This window comes from Podarcis gaigeae (assembly GCF_964106915.1).
Source record: "Podarcis gaigeae genome assembly, chromosome: 14".
Lineage (NCBI taxonomy): Eukaryota > Metazoa > Chordata > Lepidosauria > Squamata > Lacertidae > Podarcis > Podarcis gaigeae.
The window spans coordinates 2,272,373-2,298,533 of record NC_139690.1 but is presented as its reverse complement, the minus strand read 5'-3'; the positions used below and the strand labels follow the sequence as shown (position 1 = coordinate 2,298,533).

At 46.7% G+C, this 26,161-nt stretch overlaps 3 protein-coding genes across 15 annotated transcripts in view; 2 read left to right on the top strand and 1 right to left on the bottom strand.

The window, feature by feature from the left end:
• MAPDA (N6-Methyl-AMP deaminase) overlaps positions 1-11,629 on the top strand; it is a 42,325-nt gene extending 30,696 nt beyond the window's left edge. For all 4 annotated transcript variants that reach the window (XM_083712231.1, XM_083712230.1, XM_083712232.1 and 1 more), the window contains exon 9: positions 11,212-11,629. In XM_083712231.1, the coding sequence (XP_083568357.1) occupies positions 11,212-11,614 (403 nt within the window). In that variant the 3' untranslated portion in view covers positions 11,615-11,629. The remainder of the gene's footprint in view (positions 1-11,211) is intronic.
• Positions 1,542-18,140, bottom strand: LARP6 (La ribonucleoprotein 6, translational regulator). 3 transcript variants are annotated; one of them, XM_083712225.1, is made up of 3 exons: positions 17,947-18,140; positions 3,764-3,959; positions 1,542-3,096 (listed from the first exon to the last, which is right to left on the bottom strand). In XM_083712225.1, exons 1-3 carry the CDS (start codon positions 18,126-18,128, stop codon positions 2,005-2,007), a joined length of 1,470 nt encoding a protein of 489 aa, XP_083568351.1. In that variant the 5' UTR covers positions 18,129-18,140; the 3' UTR covers positions 1,542-2,004. The 3 variants fall into 3 exon arrangements, with proteins under 3 accessions (XP_083568351.1, XP_083568353.1, XP_083568352.1); XM_083712227.1 differs by lacking the exon at positions 17,947-18,140 and adding an exon at positions 15,624-15,673; XM_083712226.1 differs by lacking the exon at positions 17,947-18,140 and adding an exon at positions 5,635-5,773.
• A 3,094-nt stretch (positions 18,141-21,234) lies between these two features.
• The window catches only part of LRRC49 (leucine rich repeat containing 49), a 103,388-nt gene continuing 98,461 nt past the window's right edge, over positions 21,235-26,161 (top strand). For 4 of the 8 annotated variants that reach the window (XM_083712197.1, XM_083712196.1, XM_083712195.1 and 1 more), the window contains exons 1-2: positions 21,265-21,425; positions 25,124-25,186. In XM_083712197.1, the coding sequence (XP_083568323.1) occupies positions 21,366-21,425; positions 25,124-25,186 (123 nt within the window). In that variant the 5' untranslated portion in view covers positions 21,265-21,365. Of the gene's footprint in view, positions 21,426-25,123; positions 25,187-26,161 lie in introns of all 8 variants that reach the window. The other 4 variants (XM_083712192.1, XM_083712191.1, XM_083712193.1 and 1 more) reach the window with 4 other exon arrangements.

The window sequence follows — 26,161 nt, the reverse complement described above, 5'->3', positions numbered from 1 at the left end:
TGAAAAGGGCTCCCCTCCCTTGCTCTAGAATCAGAATGGGAAGGCATCTCAAAGGTCGCCTGCTCATGAGGTGAGGTGAGGCCGTTGCTGCAGGCGGCTGGCACATCCAGCCTTGTGGAGAGCCTTCTCTGCTGTGCGCTGATGGCAGCGGGAAGTGCTATTTCTCTAGAAAAAGAGCTGCCGGAATTCACCATGAACACCCTCCCTTGTTCTCTTAGAATGGCAATGGCACCCACCAGAGAGGTGCCGGAACTGAGTTCCGAATCCAGTGTGTTCCGGCTGGAAAAAAACCATTGGCAGTGGGTTCATGGCAGTAGAGGAGTTGGGGGTGGCAGGTGCACACATAAGAGCAGCGGGGGCAGCATTTTCTGCTTTGCCTCTAGCAGCAAAACTTCCTTGGCTGGCCCTGCCATCCATTCCGTAGTTGGGCAGGGTAGTTGTTTTTCCTCCATGGTGTCAGGGAGTGGACTGAGGAGGAATGGTGGGAGCCCCACCCCCTTCTCCTGAACCTTCCCAAGGGCAAAACAAAAAAATTCCTTCCAGTAGCACCTTAAAGACCAACTAAGTTAGTTCTTGGTATGAGCTTTCGTGTGCATGCAGACTTCTTCAGATACATGCACACGAAAGCTCATACCAAGAACTAACTTAGTTGGTCTTTAAGGTGCTACTGGAAGGAATTTTTTTGTTTTGACTATGGCAGACTAACACGGCTACCTATCTGTAACTTCCCAAGGGCAGGAGGACAGTATTGATGCAGAACGTGGTTTGCAGAAGGGCATAGTCTAGAGGAGGAAAGCTGGGAAATAGTGGGTGAGGAGCAGCTAGAAGAGGAAACACCAGGAGAGAGACAGCTGGCAGATTCAGTGTCCTTGGACAGCATTCCTGACCCCCCTAAGACTAGACGGGCTTTGAGAGTGATAGAACAAAAAGCGCAACAGCAGCAAGCTCAGATTACCCAACGTAGGAGTGGCATAGATTAATGGAGATGGGGGGGGGGGATGAACCTTCACTGGGAGCAACACCTGTCCTGCAGTCTGCCACATCACTTTCCCCAACTGTATTTCCCAGTAACCTTTAGATTCCTCAGAACAAAATCTTATCAAGGATCATGAACAGCTTACCTGAATAAAAACAACCCCACTGTTGCTGGTTTCTCTCTGAAATACACAACCATGCCCACTCAGAGGCATTCTCAGATTATGCAGGTGGGCGATGTCTAGGTCCAAATAACCGGGTGACCCCACACAAACCAATGGCCTACCCTAGAATGTGCCACAGTGATCCAATAACATCCCCCACCTCCAACCTAGATAAATGTAGCAAATTTTGGTTCAAGTGTTTACAGATTCCCTCAGAATTTGTGTAAATATTTTCCATCATAGCAGGGCCCCAAAATTCACTTCATATTAGTTTGCTGAACCCAGTATTCTTTGCAAGACTCAGGGGTCCTGCGGGGCAGGAGAAGACAAAGCAAACCCATGTCTGAAAACAGTTTTATACATTCCACAATCCAATCCACACCTGCTTGGCTTGAAGCCTGATGAGCCAGGAGATAAAACATTTTTTAATGTTTGTGGCTTTTTATTCATACCAATACACTTTTTGTCTAAAAAAAACACTCAGAATTGTCTTTTTGACAGTCAACACTAGCAATATATCAGAAACTCCAGAGTTCCTTTCAAAGATTACATACAAGAGAGGCTTCGACATACTGTTAAAATAATGGGTACAACTCTGACCATTGCACACACTAAAATATATTTGCACTTTGCAAAATAAAAAGGTTTCCCCCCTAAAATGTTTGGTTATTCCTGGTATAAAAAAGAGAAGTAAAATGCAGCATAGCTGTGATTTCAGCCAAAATAAAATAAAATGAAGACAACATATAGATTTAACTGCAAATATAAACATACAAAGCTACACAGATAGAAAAGCTTTTTTTTAAAAAAAGGAAAATACTACAATGATGCAAGTCCTTGAGGAGGACAACACTGGAATAGTCCATCAGTTCAATGCACCACACGAAGCTTCTTCGTTCTTTGTGGGCCTGTTCCTTTCGTGGCAGTTATAGAATCCCTTCGTACCATCAGGGCCCCTGGGCAGACGCAGAACGCCAACAGGTAACCCAACTGCAGTCGGGATTTTGGGACTCTGCATTGGGCTGCCTACAGGACTTTTCTCTTGTGTCAGAGTCTGAGCTTGCCGCCGCCTCTGGACCCACGGGCTGCTGGAAGGAGTAACACTACTGTCCGATGAATAATCCATGCATCTCCTTGATGTCTCAGGGCTGGTGCTCAGGCTAAGCCTTCCTTCTCCAGCAAGTGGAGACATCCTGGACAATTTACGCAGTGCAGAAGGGCTGCTCCAAGGGCTGGATCTTGGAGACACGTTTGGGCTAAGATGATTGTTCTGGTAGGCAGAAAGACTCAATTTGTTGGAAGAGTTGCTTCTGCGCCCAGACATGGGTGATGCTGGGTTGCTCTCAGGCTCGGAGGAGCTGTTGGCTGAAGATTCATCACCAATGAACTGAAGTTCTTCAACCCTCTTGTTCACTGAACGCGTTTTGCTGAGAGCCTTGCTGGAGTCTTCTTCACGGTTCTTGTCTTTGAGGACCTTCTTTTTTGGAGGCTTCATTCCAATGAGGATAACCTTCATGGCAGTTTCGTTGTCCCTGATGCACATAGACTCGTGAGCTTTGATAGCAGCATCTACCTCTTCAAACTCGATGATCGCACATTCTTTGGTTCCCACTTGGCTGTATCGGCTGCTGAATCTCTTGATGTCGGGTGGAAGATCCCGACCAGGCTTGAGGATGCGAACCGACGAGATGACACCAAACCTGACAAAGGCTTTGAGGAGATGCTCCATTATCTTCTCTTGAACACATCCATTCTCTTGTCCTCCATCTGGAGGATGGAGATCAGAAACCAAGCAGATGTCATAGACAAGCAGCATCTTGCTTGGGAGATTCTCACTAGGGAAGACGGGGACAGGAGTGTTACGACGGACCTTCCTGTTGTCTTCATTCAGCTCCAAAACATCAGAATATTTCAGGGCATAAGATGTGGTTCTCCAGTCACGGGTCAAGTGTTTTACCTGTAAGGGAAAGGTAGCTCATTGAGAAAAGGCAAAAACATTCCTCTTCTCCCAGGCCTTTGGCTACTTGAACGATCTATGGTCTTTTAAACTGTTGAGGGTATTGTTTTCGTTTCTTTCTATGTTATGTCTTTTGTGGTTTTATATTGTAAACAGCCCTGTGATCCTCAGGTCAAGGGTACTATAGAAATTCAAACAAACAAACAAAACACCAGAAGAGTATGACATAGCCATGAGTGAATGGGGGAAGCTTTCGTTCACTTGCATAATTTGCCATTAGCCTGGCAGACCAAGGGACACAGGCACACATAACCTACTTCAGGCTGCTGGAGGGAGCAGCAGGACACTCAGTGGCTCTGTGCTGGGCCAGCTGCATATCCTGCAAGACAGCCAGGACTGCATTCTTACATTGCAGGGGGTTGGGTTAGATGACCCTTGGGGTCCCTTTCAACTCTATGATTCTATGACTGCCTCCTGCAGCTTTAGGCTGCCTGCATGGCCCATGTAATTGAAAGACAGCAAAGCTTTCTTATCGTGGAAATGCCCTCTGGTATCCAAAAGGGACAGGAAGGGAAAACCATATGCATATAGGAGCATAGCCTGAACGGACTCTGCTGGCTCCTCTGGTTGAAGCAACACTTTGCAGCCACCATGCAACAAAGCTCACCTTTTTGAAAGATGTCAGGAGCTTGACACTGACGTATCCCATCTTGTTCCTCCGAACATGCTTCAGGAGAAAGGCATCTTTTTCAAGGTTTTCATCTGAGAAGTAATACTCAATCTGGGCCACCAGCTTCACGATCAGCTCCTGATCCGGAGGTTTCCAGTTGTGGCCAAAGTCATCCCCGTCATTCTCACCACCACTAGGAAGAGAGAGAAAGGAAGACGATATTGCTCAACACACCTTGATGTCTTATTACAATTTTACACCTGCATTTCTGCTTCTTCCAAGGGAAATATTGCTGCAAGGTGGAATCATTCTTGCAAGGCTCCTTTCAGAAGAGAGTCCTTCTGACCTACAGAAGCATTTCTTCTAATGGAATCACCTGAATAGGAAACTAAAATGATGGTTTCATGCGACACTTAATGTGCAGCTATGCATCAATGGTCCTACTATGATGTTTCCTCAGAATTAAGCCTTGTTCAAGCAATGTTCTGAGAAATGTTAATTATTATTTTCCCATTTGTAGCTTCTATTTGCTGTTGCTTCCTGTTTAGTGTGACAGTGCTGTTGCCGATTAATTGCTCCTTCGCCTGTCAGTTCCTGATCCAGATTAATTACTGGTTTTGTTTTTCTTTATCTTTACTGTGATATACTGTCTTTTTGCTATTCCAAAATAACTATTTCACAATAAAAAAATAAAAAATAAAAGTGGTAGGAGAGCAGCCATTATGACTCTCCTGCAGGGAACTAGAAGTGACGGATTTTGTACTTCTAAACCTTTGTACTTCTAAAAGCCACAAGCGGAAGCTTCTCATTCAAAGGCAATGCTAGCACTGAAAAGCTTCAAGAGCATTTTGCTATTCTACACCCGTTTGAGTGGCGCTGCAACCATATTTTAAAATTAAAAGAAGAAAACAAGGTGCCATGAATCAGGCCCAAAGGAAAACAAATTCAATGAAATGTAATGGGTTGCCAAGAATAAAGTCTGTAAGAATCAAGTACAGTATGTAGAACATTAATGACCAGTAGCAATTCTAGATGGTAACCAAAGTCTTATGAGGTTGTCCGATTTCATTCACGTGTCACAATGTGACAGAGCAGGAAAGAAAGCATGTGAATGTATTAGAGGGAGAACTGGACATGATTGCCAGCCCTGGGAATGATGACGTACTGGTCATAATAATAAAATCTGTGCACTTCACAGGGTTGACAAGCTTGTTTGACTTACTGATGTCAGGCCCAGAAAAACACATTTTTACTTTGCAGAAATCCAAAGCCATGAAACACTAAATCCTGCAACTTATGTAGAACAATTTAAGGCACCAATTACCAATCCTATATAAGAACCCAATAAGAGCCCTAGGACTGGATTAGACCACAGGCCCATCTGTTCTCACAGTGAACAAGTCCTTTGGAGAGCCCACAGGCAGGATTTAAGAGGACCCTAAGCAGGCCCAAGACTGGAGGGGCCATACGGCCATCGTGGCTATTTTTGTGGCTATTTATATACCTTTTAATCAACAAAAGTCTCGAAGTGCTTTACATAAAACAATATGAAATATTCCAAAGAAAATACTGATAAAATCCCCAGAAATATGGAAGTGTGCTTTTAAAACAGGAGACATGTAGGTGTCTCCCCCCATATATATAGAGAGAGGGAGAGAGACAGAGAGAGGGTGCTCAAAGTCAACCATTTAAAAACAAATACATATATAATGAATTACATGTCTGGGTAGGCTTGCCCAAACATAAAGGTTTTTAAGCAGGCATCAGAAGCAGTGCAGAGAAAGCCCCTTCCTAATATTAACAGCACCCACTGACAGCCTTACCCATCACTACATCTTCTGCAAACAAAAACCACATGTTTTAGTCACCTCTCTCTACTCCTCAAGGGCAGTAAAAACTACTTTGTTAAGTGATGGAATTATGCCAGGTCTTAAACGGATAAACGGATGGCCCACCAGAGATAGGATTCGTCAAGTGCTGTTGTCTTACAAGTGTCACTTGGTCTGGAAAAAAAGAGAGCAAAGATGCTGAATACTGCTCCCCCCCCCCCATTTAAAAACATAGATTGTGTTTTTCGAATATATCACACTGAAGAGTGCAATATGCTCTTGTGCCTCAGCAGCTTTGGAGAGGCAAAGAACATAGGATTAGCCTTGCCGTGTGCCTGTGTTTGGATTGTCTGATGACTCACAGGCAGATGAGTCACAATCTAATGTGGTTGTTTTTCTGGCTCCTTGATCATTTCTTTTTTGGATTTCGCCGTCTCCATAATTTTGCACCCCTCCTCTTCCCTTGCCACCCCCACTGGATATTTCAAATGCAGATTGCGAGGCTCTGTGGAGGCATTGGGGGCTCTCCTTCTCCATCTGCTCCACTGCTCACATACACACATGGATTCAATAGCAGATGCATTCCTGCCATTTCAAAAGGGAGGCGGAAGCAGAATACAGAGGGGCTTGGCTTGCCTGAGCCCTTGTATCCCAGCTCTACGATGGAGATCTTCTGGAGGTTGTCCCCCATGTTACAGAGGCCCAGCTGGCTTCAACTAGAAGCTGGACATTTGGGGGCACTGGTCCCTTCCAACTGAGATTCAGCACAGGAATCCTCGCTTTTGATTCTGGAGACCCATAACTGATAATAACTGTCCAAACTAGGTTATCTTGGAATACTGCTATGTATACCCTCTAGAAAGATGGGGAGCACTTGGATCAAAACACATTAATAATACTTGAGATGCTATTGAAACATTTTCATCAATTTGAATAATATGGCAACACATGTCCAAAAAATAATTTGACCTTTTCTCCCACACTAAAATGACTTTGTGGGGAGAGCAGACTCTAAAAACAGGGAAATAAATGGGGATATGGAAGAGCTGAATAAATTCGGCCATATTAACGTTAGGCCAATTGATAGACGAGAAGGGTGAATTTTATGTATACTCTTTGTTAAGAGTTATGTTAAGGGTAATATGAATTACCCTTAAATACTCAATGGCAATATGTTCAGATAAAGGATTGGCTAACTACCACTTATGGACCAGTAGCTTAAAACAGCTGATTAAGCCTTATGTAACAAATACACCCCACTATCACCTTATACAAATGTTTTTTAGCAATGGGAAACTGTATTTTCTAACAGGGGTGTCTCTAGATCTTAAACTAAGACTCATACAACAAAAAAATAATATTTAGAATTTACTGGATTCCATTACATTTGTTCATGAAAGTGTTATCTAAGACACTGAGCTGCTGGAGATGTAACAAGGACAATGCTTCTTTAAAATATATGTTCTTACAATGTTCTACATTGGCAGAGGGTAATAGAAAGGATTAATGTGACTGTATGGAAAATTCTTAGATTTGCAGAAGAAAATATCATTTTGAATTATATACCAAATACATGGAACCTCACAAAGGGACAATATGAATGGACTCTCTGCACCCTTACTATGGCAAAAATACAGGTATTGATGAACTGGAAGAAAAAATGAGGTTCCCTTCAACGAATGGGAAAAAAAATATGTACAGTATAAACTTGCAACACATGAACAAGTTGCGTACAAACATAGACTTGCCATGGACAAATTTAATGATATTTGGAAATCATTTTTATACACTGTATTAGGTTAGGTTTAGGATAAGTGAAATAACCATCTTGTAATGTTTATGTTTTCTTCTTCTTTTCCTCTTTTGTCTTTTTAAAAATTATTTTCATTCTTTTATCTTTTTTACACGGGTGTATCTTAACAATTGTTATTTTTTCATGTCTTGTATTACCTTGTGCACTTATAATTTTATACTGGGTGCAACTATTCTTTTTATTTTTCATATATGTATAACCTGCCCAATCCAGTGAAGAAACAGCTGAGTGAGCTGTTACGCCTGGACTTCAAAAGAATGGAAACCTTTAATGCCATGGACTCTCAAGGCCTGCTTCACTGCCTTGTTTCTTAAAGAGGTGCCATTAGCATAACCGCCCCCACATTTCAGGAGGGCAAATCGGGGCACCCCCCTCCATTGCCCCCCTCCAGCTGCCGGCTCCTTCACCCACTTGCTCCTTCGCTGCCACTGCCACCCCACTGCCACCCTTCCTTCCCCCACACCTTCACCTGCAACCTCCTCCTCTGTGGCCTCCTCTTCCTCCTCCAAGGCTTTGACCAAAGCTGCGTCAACTGGCACCCAAGGGAGAAGCTGCTACCCTCCCGCCCTCCTCACTCTGGTGTGAGCCAACTGACTCAGACCACAGGGCAGGACAAAAAAACGCCTGTCTTTGGGTCCCACACGCTGGTGTGGCCAGAGCACAGGAGTCAAAATGGGACATCCAGGATTGGGCGGCTTCTGTCCATCTGGGATGTCCCACCTAAAACGGGACACTTGTGCGCTATGCACTAGGAAGTTGCCTCTTGCCAGTTTAGACCGGTTTTCTAGCCTGGGATTTTCCACTCTGATTGACAGCTGACTTTCCTGGGGGTGAGGAAGAAACAGCCCTCTCTCATCACCAGCTGCCTGGCCCTTTCAAGTTGCGGAGCTTCTTGAGATTGAACCAGAAGCTGTCTGGTGCTCTGCCATTGAGTCACTAGGATTCCTTCTCAACTTTTGTTTAAAGGGTTTGAGACAATTTTGTTTGCCTCAGCCAATGAGAGAGAAACACACACACACTTCAACTTTCTATCAGTAGTTGCGTACTCATTTCTAAAACAGCCAAAATATAATTTGGGAATTAACAGCTGCATTTTGCAAATGACAGCTCTGCAAGGGTGGCAGCCGGAAGGGAAAGCAACACCTTGACTTGGTAAAGGAGGTTAGAAACAGCTGTTATTTTACTTTTCAAGAGAGGGAAGTGCAGACCACACGTGTATAACACTTCCCTGCTCAACTGGGCTGGAAACACTGGTGTCGTGTCCTTCTCCAAAGCACATGTAAAAGTCGCAAGCATTTCCTTTTTCCTTCCAAGAGTGGAAGGAGACACCGGAGGGTCTTAAGGGATCAGGGTAAAAGAGCAGGAAAAATGTTCTCTAGTTGTTGTTCCTTTCAACAGTGTCATGTTTTATGTGTGTATGGCTTTTTTTCAGCAGGAACTCGCATTCAATGTGAGTTCTGGCACCTTTTCTTCTAGAAATAGATATAGATAGTGACGTGGGTGGCGCTGTGGTCTAAACCACTGAGCCTCTTGGGCTTGCCGATCGGAAGGTTGGTAGTTCGAATCCCTGTGACGGAGTGAGCTCCCTTTGCTCTGTCCCAGATCCTGCCAACCTAGCAGTTTGAAAGCACACCAGTGCAAGTAGATAAATAGGTACTGCTGGAACGGAAAGGTAAATGGCGTTTCCGTGCGCTCTGGCACTTGGCACAGTGTTCTGTTGAGCCAGAAGCGGTTTAGTCCTGCTGGCCACACGACCTGGAAAGCTTTCTGTGGAAAAACACCGGCTCCCTTGGCCTGAAAGCGAGATGAGAGCCACAACCCCATAGCCGTCCTTGACTGGTCTTAACCATCCAGGGGCCCTTTACCTTAGATATTGTGATGGCCTGGGAATCCGATTCAGAGGCTGAACCGGAGGAATCCCAGCCTGCACAGGAGTCCCCGCCTCCAGGGCCGGCTGAACTGGGGCAGGGCCTTGATTCTGAAGTGCCTGCACCTGTGCCGGATCCTCAGGAGCAGGCACCAGGTGAGTCCACTCTGGCTCCAGAGGTGGTTGAGGACTCAGTGCCTACAGGTGAGTCTCCCCCTGGGCCCAGTAACCCTTCGGCCTCTCCTGAACTGCAGAGGCTCAGGGCAGAGAGGCGAAGGGAACTGGTTTCTCCCAGGAGGAGTGTTTGCCTTAAGGCCAGGAGAGGCAGGTCTCCTGGGGGCCGGGACCGCCCCTGGCCTCAGAGAATATAAAGGCCAGTCAGCCCGGTCCCAGGTTGCGGGAGCAACGTTGTTGTTGAGTACCTGTTCCTGCCCGGACCCAGACCTGACCCTCCAGTGTTCCTGTCCCCGCCTGGCTTCCGGCTTCGGACCTCGCCCCGCTCCTTGTGAACTGTTTCCAGGCTAGGGACCCAGGACCGGACTTTGACTACGCCAACGGTAACCTTCCCCCCGGGGCCAGCACAGATATAGATATATAGATATATAGATATATAGATATATAGATATATAGATATATAGATATATAGATGTTGTTGTTTTATAGTTTGCTGATTATTCACTAATTTGTGGTTGTAATTTACCGTAGCTAACATGACCCACTCTGGGACCTTAGGGTGAAGGGTGGGTAAGAAATACCAAAAATAAAATAAGTTAATGAAATCCCATTAGCGTCCAGGTTCACAAAGTTACCACGATGGTACCCAAGCCTAGTTTCTACACACATGCAACATACACCAGTATAGCTTATTTACTGAATTAAGCAGAATTCAGGATAGAAAATGTTGGGTGTAGTTTCCTGCAGGCACTAAGGTGGTCATGGGGTGGTGAGGGCATCCAATCGATGGGGCATCCAATCTCACCCTGTTAGCATGCTATTTTTGCACTTGCCAGAAACGAGGAAGGATATAGAGGGTATGTGTGTACAGAGAGTCTAAGACGGGCCATAATCTCCTTAGTACCCCTGAAAATCTCTTTGTTCTGAGTCATACTTTCCAACAAGGAGATGGTACTGCTTCAGGTCAACCCTCTGCATGTCTACTCAGAAGTAAGCCCCTTGCAGTCCAAGTGCATCAAGGACTTCCACCCAGCAAGGGAATACTGTCACAGGGGACCTATTTCTTACAAATGCAGAGAGCTGTCTTCAAGTCAGCATAGTGTAGCAAAAAGCAACCTTAAAAAAGGGAAATTCTTCTGCTGGTGTCTGCATTGGGCAGGGGTAGTGTTTAGGGTTTTTTATTGATATAAAATTTTGGTATGTGTAAATTGTTGAATTTGTTTGTGTGTTTTGTTGATGTTTTATTTATTCCTTATGACTACTTTTGTTATGTTGCAATTACATATATATTTTTCATGCTGAAAGCCACCTTGAACATGGTTTGAACTATGGAAAAGGAGGGAGTCTCTTGGGGGGGAGAGCCACTGTGTGGAGGCTCCTCTTTATTTTCTAACCAAACATGATTTGGATGCTGGTGGGACAAGAATGAGAGAGACCCTTTCTTCTGGCATCCCCTTGCGACAATTCTGTAGCCTACCAGAAAGTTTTTCAGGTCACACACACCATTTTGATTTGGGTTCGGCTATCAGTTAGTTCTATGCTGGGCGTGTTAGCAAGCCCAGGTGGGACTTCTGGATGTGCTTGCTACTTACTGAGCAAAAGCTATTCTGCTTCGGACCCCAGAGTCCTGGTTACTGGGTAAACATTATCCAGAGTTCATTTAGATCTCTCCCTGTCCCTCCCCCTGCAATGCTACACACCCTCCAATGTATGCATTATTGAAACCTATTCAAAAGTCACTTGAAACCAGTAGTAGGGGAAGAAGGGAGAATCATAGAATCATAGCGTTGGAAGAGACCCCAAGGGCCATCGAGTCCAACCCCCTGCCAAGCAGGAAACACCATCAGAGCACTCCTGACACATGGTTGTCAAGCCTCTGCTTAAAGACCTCCAAAGAAGGAGACTCCACCACACTCCTTGGCAGCAAATTCCACTGTCAAACAGCTCTTACTGTCAGGAAGTTCTTCCTAATGTTTAGGTGGAATCTTCTTTCTTGTAGTTTGGATCCATTGCTCCGTGTCCGCTTCTCTGGAGCAGCAGAAAATAACCTTTCTCCCTCCTCTGTGTGCCATCCTTTTATATATTTGAACATGGCTATCATGTCACCCCTTAACCTCCTCTTCTCCAGGCTAAACATGCCCAGCTCCCTTAGCCGTTCCTCATAAGGCATCGTTTCCAGGCCTTTGACCATTTTGGTTGCCCTCCTCTGGACACGTTCCAGTTTGTCAGTGTCCTTCTTGAACTGTGGTGCCCAGAACTGGACACAGTACTCCAGGTGAGGTCTGACCAGAGCAGAATACAGTGGCACTATTACTTCCCTTGATCTAGATGCTATACTCCTATTGATGCAGCCCAGAATTGCATTGGCTTTTTTAGCTGCCGCGTCACACTGTTGGCTCATGTCAAGTTTGTGGTCAACCAAGACTCCTAGATCCTTTTCACATGTACTGCTCTCAAGCCAGGTGTCACCCATCGTGTATTTGTGCCTCTCATTTTTTTTGCCCAAGTGCAATACTTTACATTTCTCCCTGTTAAAATTCATCTTGTTTGTTTTGGCCCAGTTCTCTAATCTGTCAAGGTCGTTTTGAAGTGTGATCCTGTCCTCTGGGGTGTTAGCCACCCCTCCCAGTTTGGTGTCATCTGCAAATTTGATCAGGATGCCCTTGAGTCCATCATCCAAGTCGTTGATAAAGATGTTGAATAAGACCGGGCCCAAGACAGAACCCTGTGGCACCCCACTAGTCACTCTTCTCCAGGATGAAGAGGAACCATTGATGAGCACCCTTTGGGTTCGGTCAGTCAGCCAGTTACAAATCCACTGAGTGGTAGCATAGTCAAGACCGCATTTTACCAGCTTCTTTACAAGAATATCATGGGGCACCTTGTCAAATTCCTTGCTGAAATCAAGGTAGGCTACATCCACTGCATTCCCTTCATCTACCAAGCTTGTAATTCTGTCAAAAAACGAGATCAGGTTAGTCTGACATGACTTATTTTTCAGAAATCCATGCTGACTATTGGTGATCACAGCATTCCTTTCTAGGTGCTCACAGACTGTTTGCTTAATGATCTGCTCCAGAATCTTCCCTGGTATTGATGTCAGACTGACTGGGCAGTAATTATTTGGGTCCTCTCTTTCCCCCTTTTTGAAAATAGGGACAACATTTGCCCTCCTCCAGTCTGCCGGGACTTCGCCTGTTCTCCAGGAATTCTCAAAGATGACTGCCAGTGGTTCTGAGATCACATCTGCCAGTTCTTTTAATACTCTTGGATGCAGTTCATCTGGCCCTGGAGACTTGAATACATCTAAACTAGCCAAGTATTCTTGTACTATCTCCTTAGTTATTCTGGGCTGTGTTTCCTCTGCTGAATCATTTGCTCCAAATTCTTCCGGTCGGGCATTGTTTTCTGTATCGGAGAAGACTGAGGCAAAGAAGGCATTGAGGAGTTCAGCCCTTTCTGTGTCCCCTGTTTGCATTTCACCATCTTCTCCTCTGAGTGACCCCACTGTTTCTTTGTTCTTCCTTTTGCTACGAACATACCCATAAAAGCCTTTTTTGTTGCTTTTAACCTCTCTAGCAAGCCCGAGTTCATTCTGTGCTTTAGCTTTTCTGACTTTGTGTCTACACGTGCTGGCTATTTGTTTGAATTCCTCTTTGGTGGTTTCCCCCCTTTTCCATTTTTTGTACACATCCTTTTTTAATCTTAACTCAGTTAAAAGTTCTTTAGATAGCCACCCTAGAGACAGGCACAGAATGCTGCAGAGCTACTATTCTACGGCACTGCTATGGGGGATGCCCAGCGTCAGCTCATTAAGACAGCGGCAATCCAAGATTATGCCTAGGATCTTCCAGATCCATTTATTTCTAGGTGACTCCTTGCAAGCAGCCAGTAGTGCGTCACAGTCCAGAGGGAGACTTCAACAAGCCAATCACACTAATTAACAGCAGCTTCCTAACAGGCTGTCCTGCCCTATTTCACTAATCTCTGAGTGATGCAGCCACCCTAATCTTTTTTCCTCCACCATGAAAACAACCACCTGCCCATTGCTCCAGAGTCTTGATGGATAGAGGTGCCCAGCAGGTCACTCATTCATATGTGTGCATGCGTGCCTGCATAAGACTGCAACACACACCCATACATCCAGCACAGCCAAACCCCCCCCCCATTCTCCAAGTGTCATTTGGAGATAGCAAGCAGAGACTCATACACTCCCTGAAATGAAAGTCATAGCCACATTGATGTGAGTTTCAGTTAAAGAACCCATGGTCTGAAGCGGATTTGTAAAGTGTAGTCCGGTGCAATCTCCAGTTAAAGGGTGTGGAGGGTGACAGGTCTTGGTGTCCCCAGTGGTGCAGTTAGGTGATTTTAGAATTTGGACTTAATGGTTTCAGTCTCTCTCCCTCCCCCCTCCCCCACTTCAAAATGTGATAAGCTGGTCCTACTGCCCTTGGGAGTCCTCCTGCTCATTTGGACAGGTGGGGCACTGTGCATCTGCCCCCAAGTCCTGCCCTGGCACCACTGCCCATTCCTCTCTTGCACAGGAGAATCATAAATTCACTTCTCAAGATTAATGACTCTGAACTGAAGCTCCTGAGAAACAAATGTTACAAAGGGTAATTTAGGGTAATTTAAATGTCATAATGCCAGTAATATCGCTTTGAATTTTGTTTGGTTGCTTGTCTCTAGCATTTTTGTCTTATCTTGCTATGGCTGTATGCTAATGCAATAAAGGTTTGATTTGATTTGATTTGACTCTGAACTGAATTTGTAATAGAATTAGAAGTGGTTGTGTCTGCTGTTTGTTATGTACTTTAGATCACCTTGTTATGACACAATTTCCCTAAATCTATGACTTTCCTTTCTTGATTCATTCATCTTACTGTATTTCTTCCATAACATTTCATCAAGGAAGCTACTTTCTCTTAGGAAAAGGTTTCTGTGTTCACTGTTCCAAGCGGTGGTGCTGGCTATTAGCTTAGATAGCTTTAAAAGTGAATCCAGCAAATTTGGGGAGGAGTGGAACCTGCCCATCTAGCAAGGGAAGATAAAGTGCTAGCAAGTAACAGAGGTTCACTCTGGGGCCCGATTATGGGCTTCCTAGAGGCATTTGGTTTGGCACCATGGCAAGCAGGATGCTGGGCTAGACTAGATGGGCCACAGGGTTCCTGGTCCAGAGGGGTTCCTGGAAGCAAAGCCTTACAAGGAACAGGTATATCTAAGCTGGAGAAGAGAACATTAAGGGCACAGAGGATAAGCTGACTTCAAACATCTGTTATGTAGACAATACAGATATGTTCAGTGTATGGGAAAGGCAGGGAACCAAATCTGGGCTCAACATGAGGCAGAGCATCTCAGTGGTGATGTTTGACAGTGGGGCAAACTCCCTTCACTAGAGGTATTTAATCCCCCCCCCCCAATTTTTTAAATTAATTTTCCAAATTTATAAGAAACATAAAAGAAAAACATTACAATATAAAAAAGACAAATGAACAAACATATATCTTAACTGTTAACATCCCACTTTAATTATCATTATTGGATGACTTCCTCAAGTCTCCCTAGCTGACTTTCCATATAACTCATTGTAGCAGTTTTCCAATATCTAATTTCGAATAAAATTAACTTATTCAAATAACATGACTCTCTCTTCATAGTGTTCTCTATCCATAATGTTATACAATTTAACATATTTAACTCCTAGGCCAATTTGGTACTTACAAATAATTCTACTTATGTTATCTTAGCATATCTAACCAGATAGTTCACTGGAGGTATTTAAGCAGAGGCGGGAGGTCCATCTGTCAGGGAGGCTGTAACTGTGGATCCTGCATTGAGCAGCTGGTAGGACTAAAGGACCTTCACGTTCTTCATGAAAGCAGAAACTTTATGGGTGGTGGAGAAAAACCCATTTGGCACATCCTTAGCTGGCGGCATTAACCGCCCCCCCCCCCCTTTGGAGGACAACATCGGTAATAAGGTGCAGCCCTCCAGATGTTGCTGGATATCAACCCTCCTCACCGGAGAGTTCAAGCCCCGCACCATCTGGAGGGGCCACCGGCTGCCCACCCCGAACTTGTAAGCGCTTCCGAAGGTGGCTTGCTGACACCCTCCCAGCGCACCAGGGAGCAGAGCCAGACGGATTTCGCGGGATGGAAAAGTAACGGAGGTCACCTCCTTCTGCTCCTCCTCTCCTCCTCGGGGGCATCAGATTACAGCGCAGCTCCCCGCCCCCGCCCCCGCCAGTGCCAGGTCAGCAGGAGATCCCTTCCTCTCCCCTGGGGCGGGGCGGGGGGAACCTCGTCTCCCAGGCTCCCGGCCAAAGGCGACTTTGCAGCATCGCCTGGGCTGGAGGAGGAGGACAGGGCGAGCGCCGCTTGGTGCAACATCCGGCTCCAGTTGCGCCCAGCCTCCTGCAGGATTTGGGAGCCTCTTGGGTCGCGTCACGCGGCGCCTGCGTCAGCTACTGCGCTAGGATCCCCTTGAGGATGCGGGGCACCCGCCCGCTCCTTGCCTGGGGGAGAAGCTAGCCCGCGTGCCCCTTGGCAGGGGAGCCTCTGCGTGGTTTATGGAAGGGGGTGTTTTAACAGCATCTATAGCAGGAGCGAATATGGAGCAATAGCAGGGGCGGGGGCAAGGGAAGGCGGGCCCGACGGGGGTGGCGCGGGGGGGGGGGAGGATGTTATTCTCTCTTCCAGATGCTGCAACACTCTGAGGCTGTGCACACATGGCCTGCTTAAAACGCGAGGTCGTACTTTTCCTCAATTCGAATCCAAGCTGCTTTGGGAAGGAAACACATCAAAGCAGAGCACCAGGGTGCATAAGGATTGTGGCAAAAGCTACGTGCACACCGCTTCCCCAACTGCCTGCAGAGTCAACGGAACTGTGGGGGCGGCCCTCTGCCCACCACCCCTGACAATTGGCCAGGCTGGGTGGGGTGTCAATGGGAGGGGGAGTCCCGCAGCATCTCGACAGTCACGGATTCCCCATCGCTGGCAGAACGGGTTCTGAACCAAGGGCTGAGATTCTGTTCCTTCCTTGGTGGTGGAAGGCAGGTGGCAGCAGCTTTGCCAAGGTGAACAGGTCCAGTGTTGGCTAAAGAGTTGTTTCCTGCACAGCAGAGGGAAGGGAATGCTGGGAGTTCCCAGACTGCGCAATTGGAGAGGGGCAAATGTGGGGGGACAGGACAGGGAGGAATTGGGGTAGAAACGTTTTCACGGAGAGGGCGCCCCCATGCCCAAAGGGCAGCTATAAGGAGGACTGGGTTTTGGTTTTTTATGGACCTCATTCTCTTCACATCTTGGCAGAGCCAAACTGGATGTGACACCAAATGCATCTTTAGCAATCATGGTGGAGTTTGTCGGAGAAGGGCATAGTTCAGCAGCTGAGCCCATGCTCTCCATGCAGGAGGTCTCGGGTTGAAGCCCCTAAGTAAGGAGCTAGGGGGACTTGGTTTAATAAGACAGTTTCCTATGGTCATGGATAGCTACCGTAGATAGATAGATTAGATAGATAGATAGATAGGCAGGCAGACAGACAGTAGCAGGTGAGCAAATTTTGACACTTCGAGTTGGGGGTGGGGGGTTCATGGAAGGGGAGGAAAGACTTAAGCCTGCTCTCTTGATATTCTGTGGACCTGATGGAGTACCACACGCACACGCACACCATTTTTTTAAAGAATCCTGATACCACTCAGCATCGAATCTCTTTGGTCCAAAGATACCAAAAATAGAAATGTCTTCTTTGTGCATTGAATTAGTGCTAGTTACTGTGTGGATGGAATATGAGCTGAAGTGCATTCTAGCAAATGCAATCACAGAGACACGGCCACGCGTGCCTAAAAGGGTGACTGCGCACGTTATCTGGTCACTCTGAGCTGGATCCAAACTGCCTCCTTGTAGCTAACACAGGTCTGCAGGCTTAGCCAGCGGCTCCACCGATTCACCCGCCTGCTCTCCGGGGAGAGCTCCCCTCCGTCATAGATGGAAACCGCTGAACTTCCTATGGAAGCTCGTGGGGGAAAAACTTCCATCTTTCTTTGCCTCCTCGGAGAGTTTGCGACTTTCCCCTTGCCATCGGGCTTTTTCTTTTGCAAAAGCCCATCACAAGGGCTGACACCTCTCCATTCCCCAAATGCAGAAATCCTAGACTTCGAGTCCTACCTCCCCAGCAGGAGCGGGAGACTTCACTATTGCGGACTAAGAGCGCCGCGTGGATCATCCACCAAATACCGCGAGTCAAGCCTCGCTAAACGGCTTCACGAAAGAAGAAGAAAAGAACCGCGTTGCTCTAGCCCAGCCAAAGACCACCTCTGCCCGGGGCTGGACTCCCGCCTGGCACCACATGCCACTCGCTCTGCAGTTGCCCAAGAGCAGCCCGCTTGGCGCCGCCCGGGGACCTTGTCAGCTCCGGGACGCGCAGCTCACTTCCAGCCCAGGCCAAGCCAGCCCCGAAGCGGGAGATGGATGGCGAAGGGCGCCGAGGAAGGGCTCCCTACCTGGACCTCCCGCCGCCGAAGCCGCCGTCCCGCCCGGCCTCGTCGTCGCTGCAGCTGCCGCTGCCCGCGGGCTCCAGACTCGGGCGCGCGTCCTCGCCCTCGAGCCGGGCATCAGGCGCCGCGGCGACGCGGATCTCCACGGGGCCGGCGCCCCCGGCCCGCCGCCCGCCCGCCTCCGCCATGCCGCGCCCGGAGCCTCCGCCTGCCGCGGCCCAAGCGCCAGCTGAGCCGGGAGGCGCCGCGGCCCCCTCCGCCTCCTCGCCGCCGGAGGAGCCGCCCTCCAGCCGCCGCTGCCCGCCTCCTCCGGCCGCGCAAAGCCGGGCGCGCCCCAGGCAGCCGCGCGAGGTCGTCCCGCTGGCCGGGAGCCCACGGCGCTCCCCGCTCCTCGGCTTTAATCCCCGCCACAACCCGGCCAGGCCGGGACTGGAGCCAGGTCCCCCCGGCAGCTTCAGCGCCAAGTGGAGAGGCGACTCCTGGTCTCTCTCACGTCCGAGTCCAACCCCTACACCACACCGGGCTGAGCAGGCTCTAGGGGGCAGGCAGATGGTCAGGTCCCCACAATTCAGCCCCCCTCCAAACCCCACCGGTCTCCTTTATAGTCAGCTGGTCTATCTGAAGCAAGTCTCAGGAACCTAGTCCAGGTGTTTGAGGGCATCAACCAGCAGACAGACAGCTGTGATCTGGTTGACATGGTGCCCTTGGACTTTCAATAAGCTTTCGCTGATGAGTAAGATTAGCAGTAACCATGGAATAAGAGGAGAGGTCCTCTTGCGGATCAGGAATTGGTTAAGAAGCTGGAAGCAGGAACAGTTTGTCAGATATTGGAATGGAGAGAGCGTTGGGGTGAGCAGTGAGGTGGCCAAGTCTTCAATACTAAAATGTTCAGGTTGAAACAAAAAGATATTGTGAAGAACTCCAAAATGATCTATCCAAATGGAGTGAAAAGGCAGTAAAATGGTGATGTGATTCAATCTAAACCAGTGTCAAGTGATAACATATGGGGCAAAGCCCCTCAACTTCATATAAATGCTCAAGGGTCTGAACTGGCAGCAACTGACAGGAATGAGCCCTTAGGGTCATAGTGGACATCTGAAGATGTTGACCTAGCTGTGAGAAAGGCAAATTCCATGCGATCATAGGAAAGGAACGGAAAATGCAACTGCTGATGGAATGCTATTACACAAGTTGATTGTACAGTCGCATTTGGATATTGTAGATCTGGCAAACTTGGTTCAGAAAAGGGCAGTGAAAATGATTAAGTGGGACATTTTTGTTCAGAGAAAAGACAAGAAAGAGGTGACAGGATAGAAGTTTATAAAATTATGCCTAGCAGGAAGAACAGGGATGGAGAAAAGTTTTTCTGCCTCTCATAGCGCTACAACTTCGGCACCTACTTATCTACTCGCAATGGTATGCTTTTGAACTGCTAGGCTGGCAGGAGTTGGGACAAAGCCACAGGAGCTCACCCCATTGTGTGGATTTGAATTGCTGACCTTAGGATCATCAAGCTCAAGAGGCTTGATGGTTTTGATGACTTGGAAAGCTGTCTACAGATGAATACCGGAGATGAGCGCTGTACCCCATAGTCAAATTTGACTAGACTTAACTGTCCAGGGGTCAGTTTTACCTACAACTTGTGGACTTTCAATTAAGTTGAATGTTGAAAGATTCAGGACTGATAAAAGATAGTACTTTTTCATGTAGTGCATATTTAAACTATGGAACTACCTCCCAGAAAAGGCAGTGATGGTCACCAACTTGGAAAGGCCTGGACCAATTCATGGAGGAGAGGTCTATCCATGGTTGGTAGCAGCGATGGCTGTGTTCTGCCTCCAAAACTGAAGGAAGCAATGCTTCTGAGTACTCCTTGCTGGAAACTACAGGAGGGGAAGCAGTTCTTGTGCTCAGGTCCTCCTTGTTGTTTCCCACAGGCATCTGGTCAGCTACTGGGAGAAGAGGATGCTGGACTAGATAATAGAATAGTAGAGTTGGAAGGGACTCCAAAGCTCATCTAGTTCAACCTCCTGCAGTGCAGGAATCTCAACTCAATCCAGCAGATTCTTCTGATGTCCTTAAATAACACAATGGCATCTTCTCCAGATGCTGCTGAAGCCCAGCTCCCCCATCCCTGAGTATTGGCCACTGAGACCAGGGCCTGATAGGAATCCGGCAACATCTGGTGGGCCACATGTTCCCCAGCCCTCGCCATAGGGGTGGGGCAAGGCAGGTGCCTCATGCAACCCACATCTCCAGCTTCCATGTGAATGTTGCTAAAAGGGTAGTCAGGAGGTGTCACCTCACTCCCTTTGTGACTTAGCTGGTTGCACCTGACATTTGGCCGCAGGAGCAATGCCTCGACCTCTTCCACATGTGCTGCATCAGGAAGATTCTGGGCATCACATGGCAGGACAGAACTACAAAGAAAGATGGGCTGTTCCAAGCTCATGTTACCAGCATGCTTGCACTTCTGTCTCAGAGACATCTGTGCTGGGTTGGTCATGTCCGCAGAATGGAAGATGGCAGGATCCTCAAGGACCCGTTCTGGGAGGGGAGATGGCTTCAGGCAAAGATGTCTGCCAACATGACAAGAGGGCAGGCAGCATTAACCCTGTCATGTGGGAATCCCTGGCAGCACCTGGAGACAGACATGTTGTGTATCCACAGCAGTGACCACAGGAGGAATGACCACTGAGAGGAGTGTAGAGAGAAGAAATTCCCTGGTGCATCTGCAGGCACAAGCGGATACCTTCATTTGCCCCAGCTGCAACAAAACATGTCTCTCCTGTATCGGTCTCTCCTGTCAAAGCTGGTGCTGTAACCTTCCAAGTGCACTCCTCCTTTATCTCCTGAGACAGATGGATGCCAACAACAACAGTTTATTAAGTTTAATGGCCTCTTTCTCTTGCAGCGGGCAACAAAACTGCTAGCATATTTTCCAAGCTAAGCAGGGTGCAGCATGCTTTTGAATTAGATGGGAGACTGGCACGTGTCAGTATTCCTGCATTGCAGGGGGTTGGACTAGATGACCCTCTACGAGTCTGTGATTCTCGGGGCGCCTTTCCAAAACCGAAAGAAAGCCCTGTGCTCCCACTGAGAGCGTCCCCGTGAAGGCCGATGTCTTTAAAGGCGGCGGGTAGCCCTCCAGGATGCTGATGGACTCCCACTCCCATCAGCCTCAGCCAAGCGCTGCCGGTCAGTCCGGGAAAGTCGAGAGGTCCCGCCCCGGCAAGTTCGCTTCGAAGCCTCGAGAGAAAGGAGGGAGCGGGAGGGCGGGGCCTTGTCCGGAAGCGCCGCGGTTGCTATGGCGACTGCCGGGTGGCTTCCGGCCGAAGGGGAGCGGGGGGAGGCGTCCGTCGCCCGGAGGGGTTTGGGCGCCGCCGCCACGGGAGGAGGAGGAGGAGGAGGAGGAGCCCGTTGCCATGGTGCCCAGCAAGTGCCGGCCGGCCGTCGCCGGGGCCCGACCGGGACACGCCGTCTCGGTAAGCGGGGGGGGGGGGGGGGGGCGCTCTGAGGAGACACAAAGGGAGAGGCGGGGGGGGGGTCGCCTCACGGGCCCTCCTGCATTTGTGTATTTCACGCTCTTGAATCCATATATTTAATATTCATCTACCTATATAACGTTTTCTCATCCTTATTTATATGGATGCAAAAACAAGTAAGGTGCTGGAAAAAGGCAGGATATAAATATAATAATAATAATAATGATGATGATGATGATGATCTAAATGAATGTAATAATAAATACACATACATCTGTATTTAATGTTATTATGTGTGCACTAGTGGCCAAAATTGTGGAAACCTTTTGGGAAAAGTGTATTTCCGAGGTTTGATGGCATATAACACCACTTATTTTTGGAGTAATACCATAAAATTATATATCAATGGAAAGATAATTTAATGAAGAATGTAATGCAATAACTTTTATGAAGGATTATTTATTACAACAGCAGTCATAAAAAAGAAATGTGAAACACATAGAAAAAAGAGATATACAAAATTTTTCACCATGTCAGTTAATATTTTGTTTGGAAACCTTTAGCTTTAATTACGGCCTTACGATGCCTTCCCATGCAGTGAATCAAGTTTTTTTTAGTTCTGCAGCTGTAATAATGTTAAACCAAGATTGAATTATTGCCTGTATTAATTGGGTTTTATTGCTGGGTTGTTTCTGACTAACAAGTTTCTTTAGTCGGCTCCATAGATTTTCAGTTGGGTTAAGGTCTGGGCCGTGTATTTCTGGGCATTTACATTCCCATTAATGACGCAAATTCTGCCCACACCTTTTGCTGTCCCACAACCCCAGATCATAACGCTAACCGAGTGTTTCACGGTAGATGATGTAATGCAAGTAGGATGTAAATCTTCTCCTCACGTATTTCATGCCATCACTACCAAGCAAGGAGATTTGGGTCTCATCACTCCAAATAACACTGTCCCATTGTTCCGCTGTCCAGTTAACATGCCCAGTTTCCTCTTCTGAACCTTTGTTTGAGAGATAACGATGACCTTTTCCTTGGAATTCTAGCATTTAGACAATATTCCTGCAGTCTGTGTGGAACAGTCCTTGCACTCAACTTCACATTACCTTGCACCATGTCATCTTGTATACACCCAGATGATTTTCTTCTGTCACATAGGCACAGTCTCTCATTTCTTCTATCATCACTTGCTGCTGTGCACCTTTTCCTGCCTTTACCAGTCTGATTTTGTAGTGGCTGAGTCTCCTGATACCTCTTCAAAAAATTAGAAATTTTTCTTCTAATTTCTTCATAACTGTAGCCTTGTTCACTTAATAGTACTATTTCACATTGCTTTCTGGGTGAGCAGTCAACTCTTTGTGCCATTTCTTTAATTTTATTACGTTTTACAAGCTTACTAAATGAAAGAACACAAAAGAATCAACCAACTGAAAATGTCCTCCTCTCATCTCCAGTACATAGCATCAGTAGCTGAATCCTACTCTGACATTGATTGAATCATTGCCAAAACAAGATGATACCTGATTGGCTCTCTAAACCAGTGTTTCCCAACCGGTGTTCCGCGGCACACTAGTGTGCCGCGAGACGTTGCCTGGTGTGCCGTGGGAGGGAGGCGGGCGAGTCGGGCAGCGAGAGGCGGGGTGGCGGCGGCATCTCCTGCTGGATGCAAATCCAAACATGGCGGGCGCCTCCCTCGCTCCTTTGTAGGCGGACCATCGAGAGAGAAAGAAAAGGAGGCGAAAGAGCAAGAGAAGGCGCCTGCGCGGAAAGAGGAGCGAGCAGTGCGCCTGCGCGCTGCGGCGCCCGAGTGCAGTGAAATTCCGTGAAGAGGGGAGGGGGGCTGGAAAAGAGAGAAAGGAAAGATTTTTCATTTTTTTTAAAAAAAAAAAAGGAAGAGGGAAAGAAGAGAAAAAGCGGCAGAAGCTGAGGGGAAGGTTTCCGTGAGGGAGAGAGAGAAACGCGGGGCTGGCGGGACCCCTCCTCTTCCGCCACGCGTTGCCCGCCACCGCCTCAGAATCTCCTCAGGAGCGGCGGCGGCTGCTCCCCCTCGCCCCCTTCCTCCCCCCAGCCCCCTCCCAACCCCCGGACAAGGGACGCGAGGCGGCGCCGCTGAGAGGACGGGAAGGCCCCCGGCGGGGTCGGCTCGAGCAAGGAGGGGCGAGCGCTAGCCGGCTGGCTCTAGCCCGGCAAGAGGAGGAGGAGGAGGAGCACGCCGTCGCTTCCACAGCGGCCGCCCCACACTCCCCTCCCCAGGCACCGGCGGGGAGAATGACGGAGCTCCAGTCCGCGCTGCTACTGCGGAGACAGCTGGCAGGTCGGTCCGTCCGTCGGTCGGGGCAAAACACACCACAGCGCAGGCAGAGGCAGGCAGGCCCGTCTCTCCCTGCCCCCCTCGGACCTGGCCGGCCTGGGGTTTGCACCCCAAACATTCATGTCCACCCCAGCTACACAAGCCACACCTTGCTCTCAGTTCGATCTGTCAAATAACTCACCTATCATTCACATAAAGAACCTAGTCTATCCTCAAACGTCAGAATGTACCTCCTCTCTAGCTTCCCCCACTTCATCTAGGCACTTTCAGCCCTTACTTTAACCCACCCCAGCCTGCTTACTCTTCTTTCATTTGCTATAAAAACTAAATACAGAGAGAGACTGAGAGCTGTTGACGAAGAGCTACGTGTGTGTCTTTCTTCGATTCCAGCCAGAATAACAGTTTTGTGTTCAGCCAAACAGGCCCAGGTTGCGCACTGAATAAAGTATTTTATAATTTTTCATATTTCTGTTTACTTACTATTTCATAATAAAGTAATTATAAAATACTTTCTTTGTGTTTATTTGATTCCTATTAAAGAGAGTTACTTTATATATAGTCAATATAGGCACAGAGTTAATTTTTTAAACATTTTCTAATGGTGGTGTGCCTCGAGATTTTTTTCATGAAACAAGTGTGCCTTTGCCCAAAAAAGGTTGGGAAACACTGCTCTAAACACTCCTTCTCATTAGCTACATTCAAATGAAGGAAAGCTACTGCATATCAACCTCACCAAGTTGTGCTTCCCTTTTTCTGGTTACTTGGCTATAAAATTGAACAAACTTTGTTGCATTACATTCTTCATTAAATTATCTTTCCATTGATTATATAATTTTATGGTATTACTCCAAAAATATGTGGTGTTATGAGCCATTAAACCTTGGAAATACACTTTTCCCAAAAGGTTTCCACAATTTTGACCACTAGTGTATGTTATCACCTTTATCTGTAACTATTATTATTATTATTATTATTATTATTATTATTAGTATATCCCACCTTTTTTCCTAATAGGGACTTAAGCCAGCTTACAACTAAAATAAACGTATTTTTAAAAAATAATTAAAAACAATTAAACCGTAAAATTCATATAGTGACCACATACAGAGCATTATTTATGTTCCAATTTTTATTTCCATTGCTTTTAAATTCATATATATCTATATGAGGTTTTAATGTTTCTTTAGCATACATTGGAATGTTTGTTATATGACATGTGGTCAGAAACTGGTCCCTGGATGTGGTGGCAGATTCATTAGCGATCTTCCATCACTTATTTCAGATTATTAGATTATAGAGTGTTATCTGATTTTCTAGCATTCTTCACCTTCTGTTATTTAAATTATATATTCCTGCAAGTTATTAATACCTCTTCAATTTCCAGGCCAACAATTATGGGCTTCAGCTGGTTCTCCAGAGTACATCAGCAGCAGAAAGAACCAAGCCTGTGAGACCTGATTTTTTATTATTGAAATACAGCTGTACACAGTTGTCCAGTGTATTTGATGTTTTGTGTCATCAAATGATAGAGTACAATGCTTTCAATGAAATTTCCCATATGATTTGTAACTGTGCATATGATCTAATGTAGCCTTTGTCAATCTAGTGTCCTCCAGATGTTTTGGACTACAACAATCATTAGCCCCAGCAAGTTTGGCAGTAGTGATTGGAGCTGATGAGTATTGTAGTCCAAAACATCTGGAGGGCTCCAGGTTGACAATGGCTGATCAAATGTTTGATGTTTTATTGTGTTTTATATATTTTGTTGTCACCCTGTGAGTTACCCTCAGTGGCTGGGGCAGTCCAGTCAGATGGGCAGCATATAAATATAATAATAATAATAGTAATAATAATAGTGATCCAGGACTGTCACTGGAAAGTCCACAAGAAAGTGTGGGTAAGGCCTTGGAGATGCTAGAAGAATTTGGCAAGGTATCTGGCTTTAAATTAAATAAAGTGAAGACTAAAATGCTGACGAAGAATTTGGGCAAAGAGGAAAATGAAAAATTAGAATCACAATATGGAATTAAAGTCGCAAAAAAAAAAAAATACTTAGGAATCTGGCTAACTAACAAAAATATAAATTTGATACAAGATAATTATCTTATGACATGGAAACAAATAAAGAGAGACCTGGATACCTGGAGTAGAGTGAAACTTTCATGGATGGGAAGGATGGCCGCAATAAAAATGAACTTACTTCCAAGAATGCTGTATCTCTTTCAAAACATACCAGTGATTAGAGGATCCAAACTTTTCACAGAATGGCAAAGAACTATCTGAAAATTTATATGGCAAGGAAAAAGGCCAAGAATTAGGTTCAAACTTTTAACAGATCGGAAAGAGAGAGGGGGATTTTCGGTACCCAACTTGAAATTATATTTTGAGGCAGCCTGTCTCTGTTGGATTAGGGATTGGATTA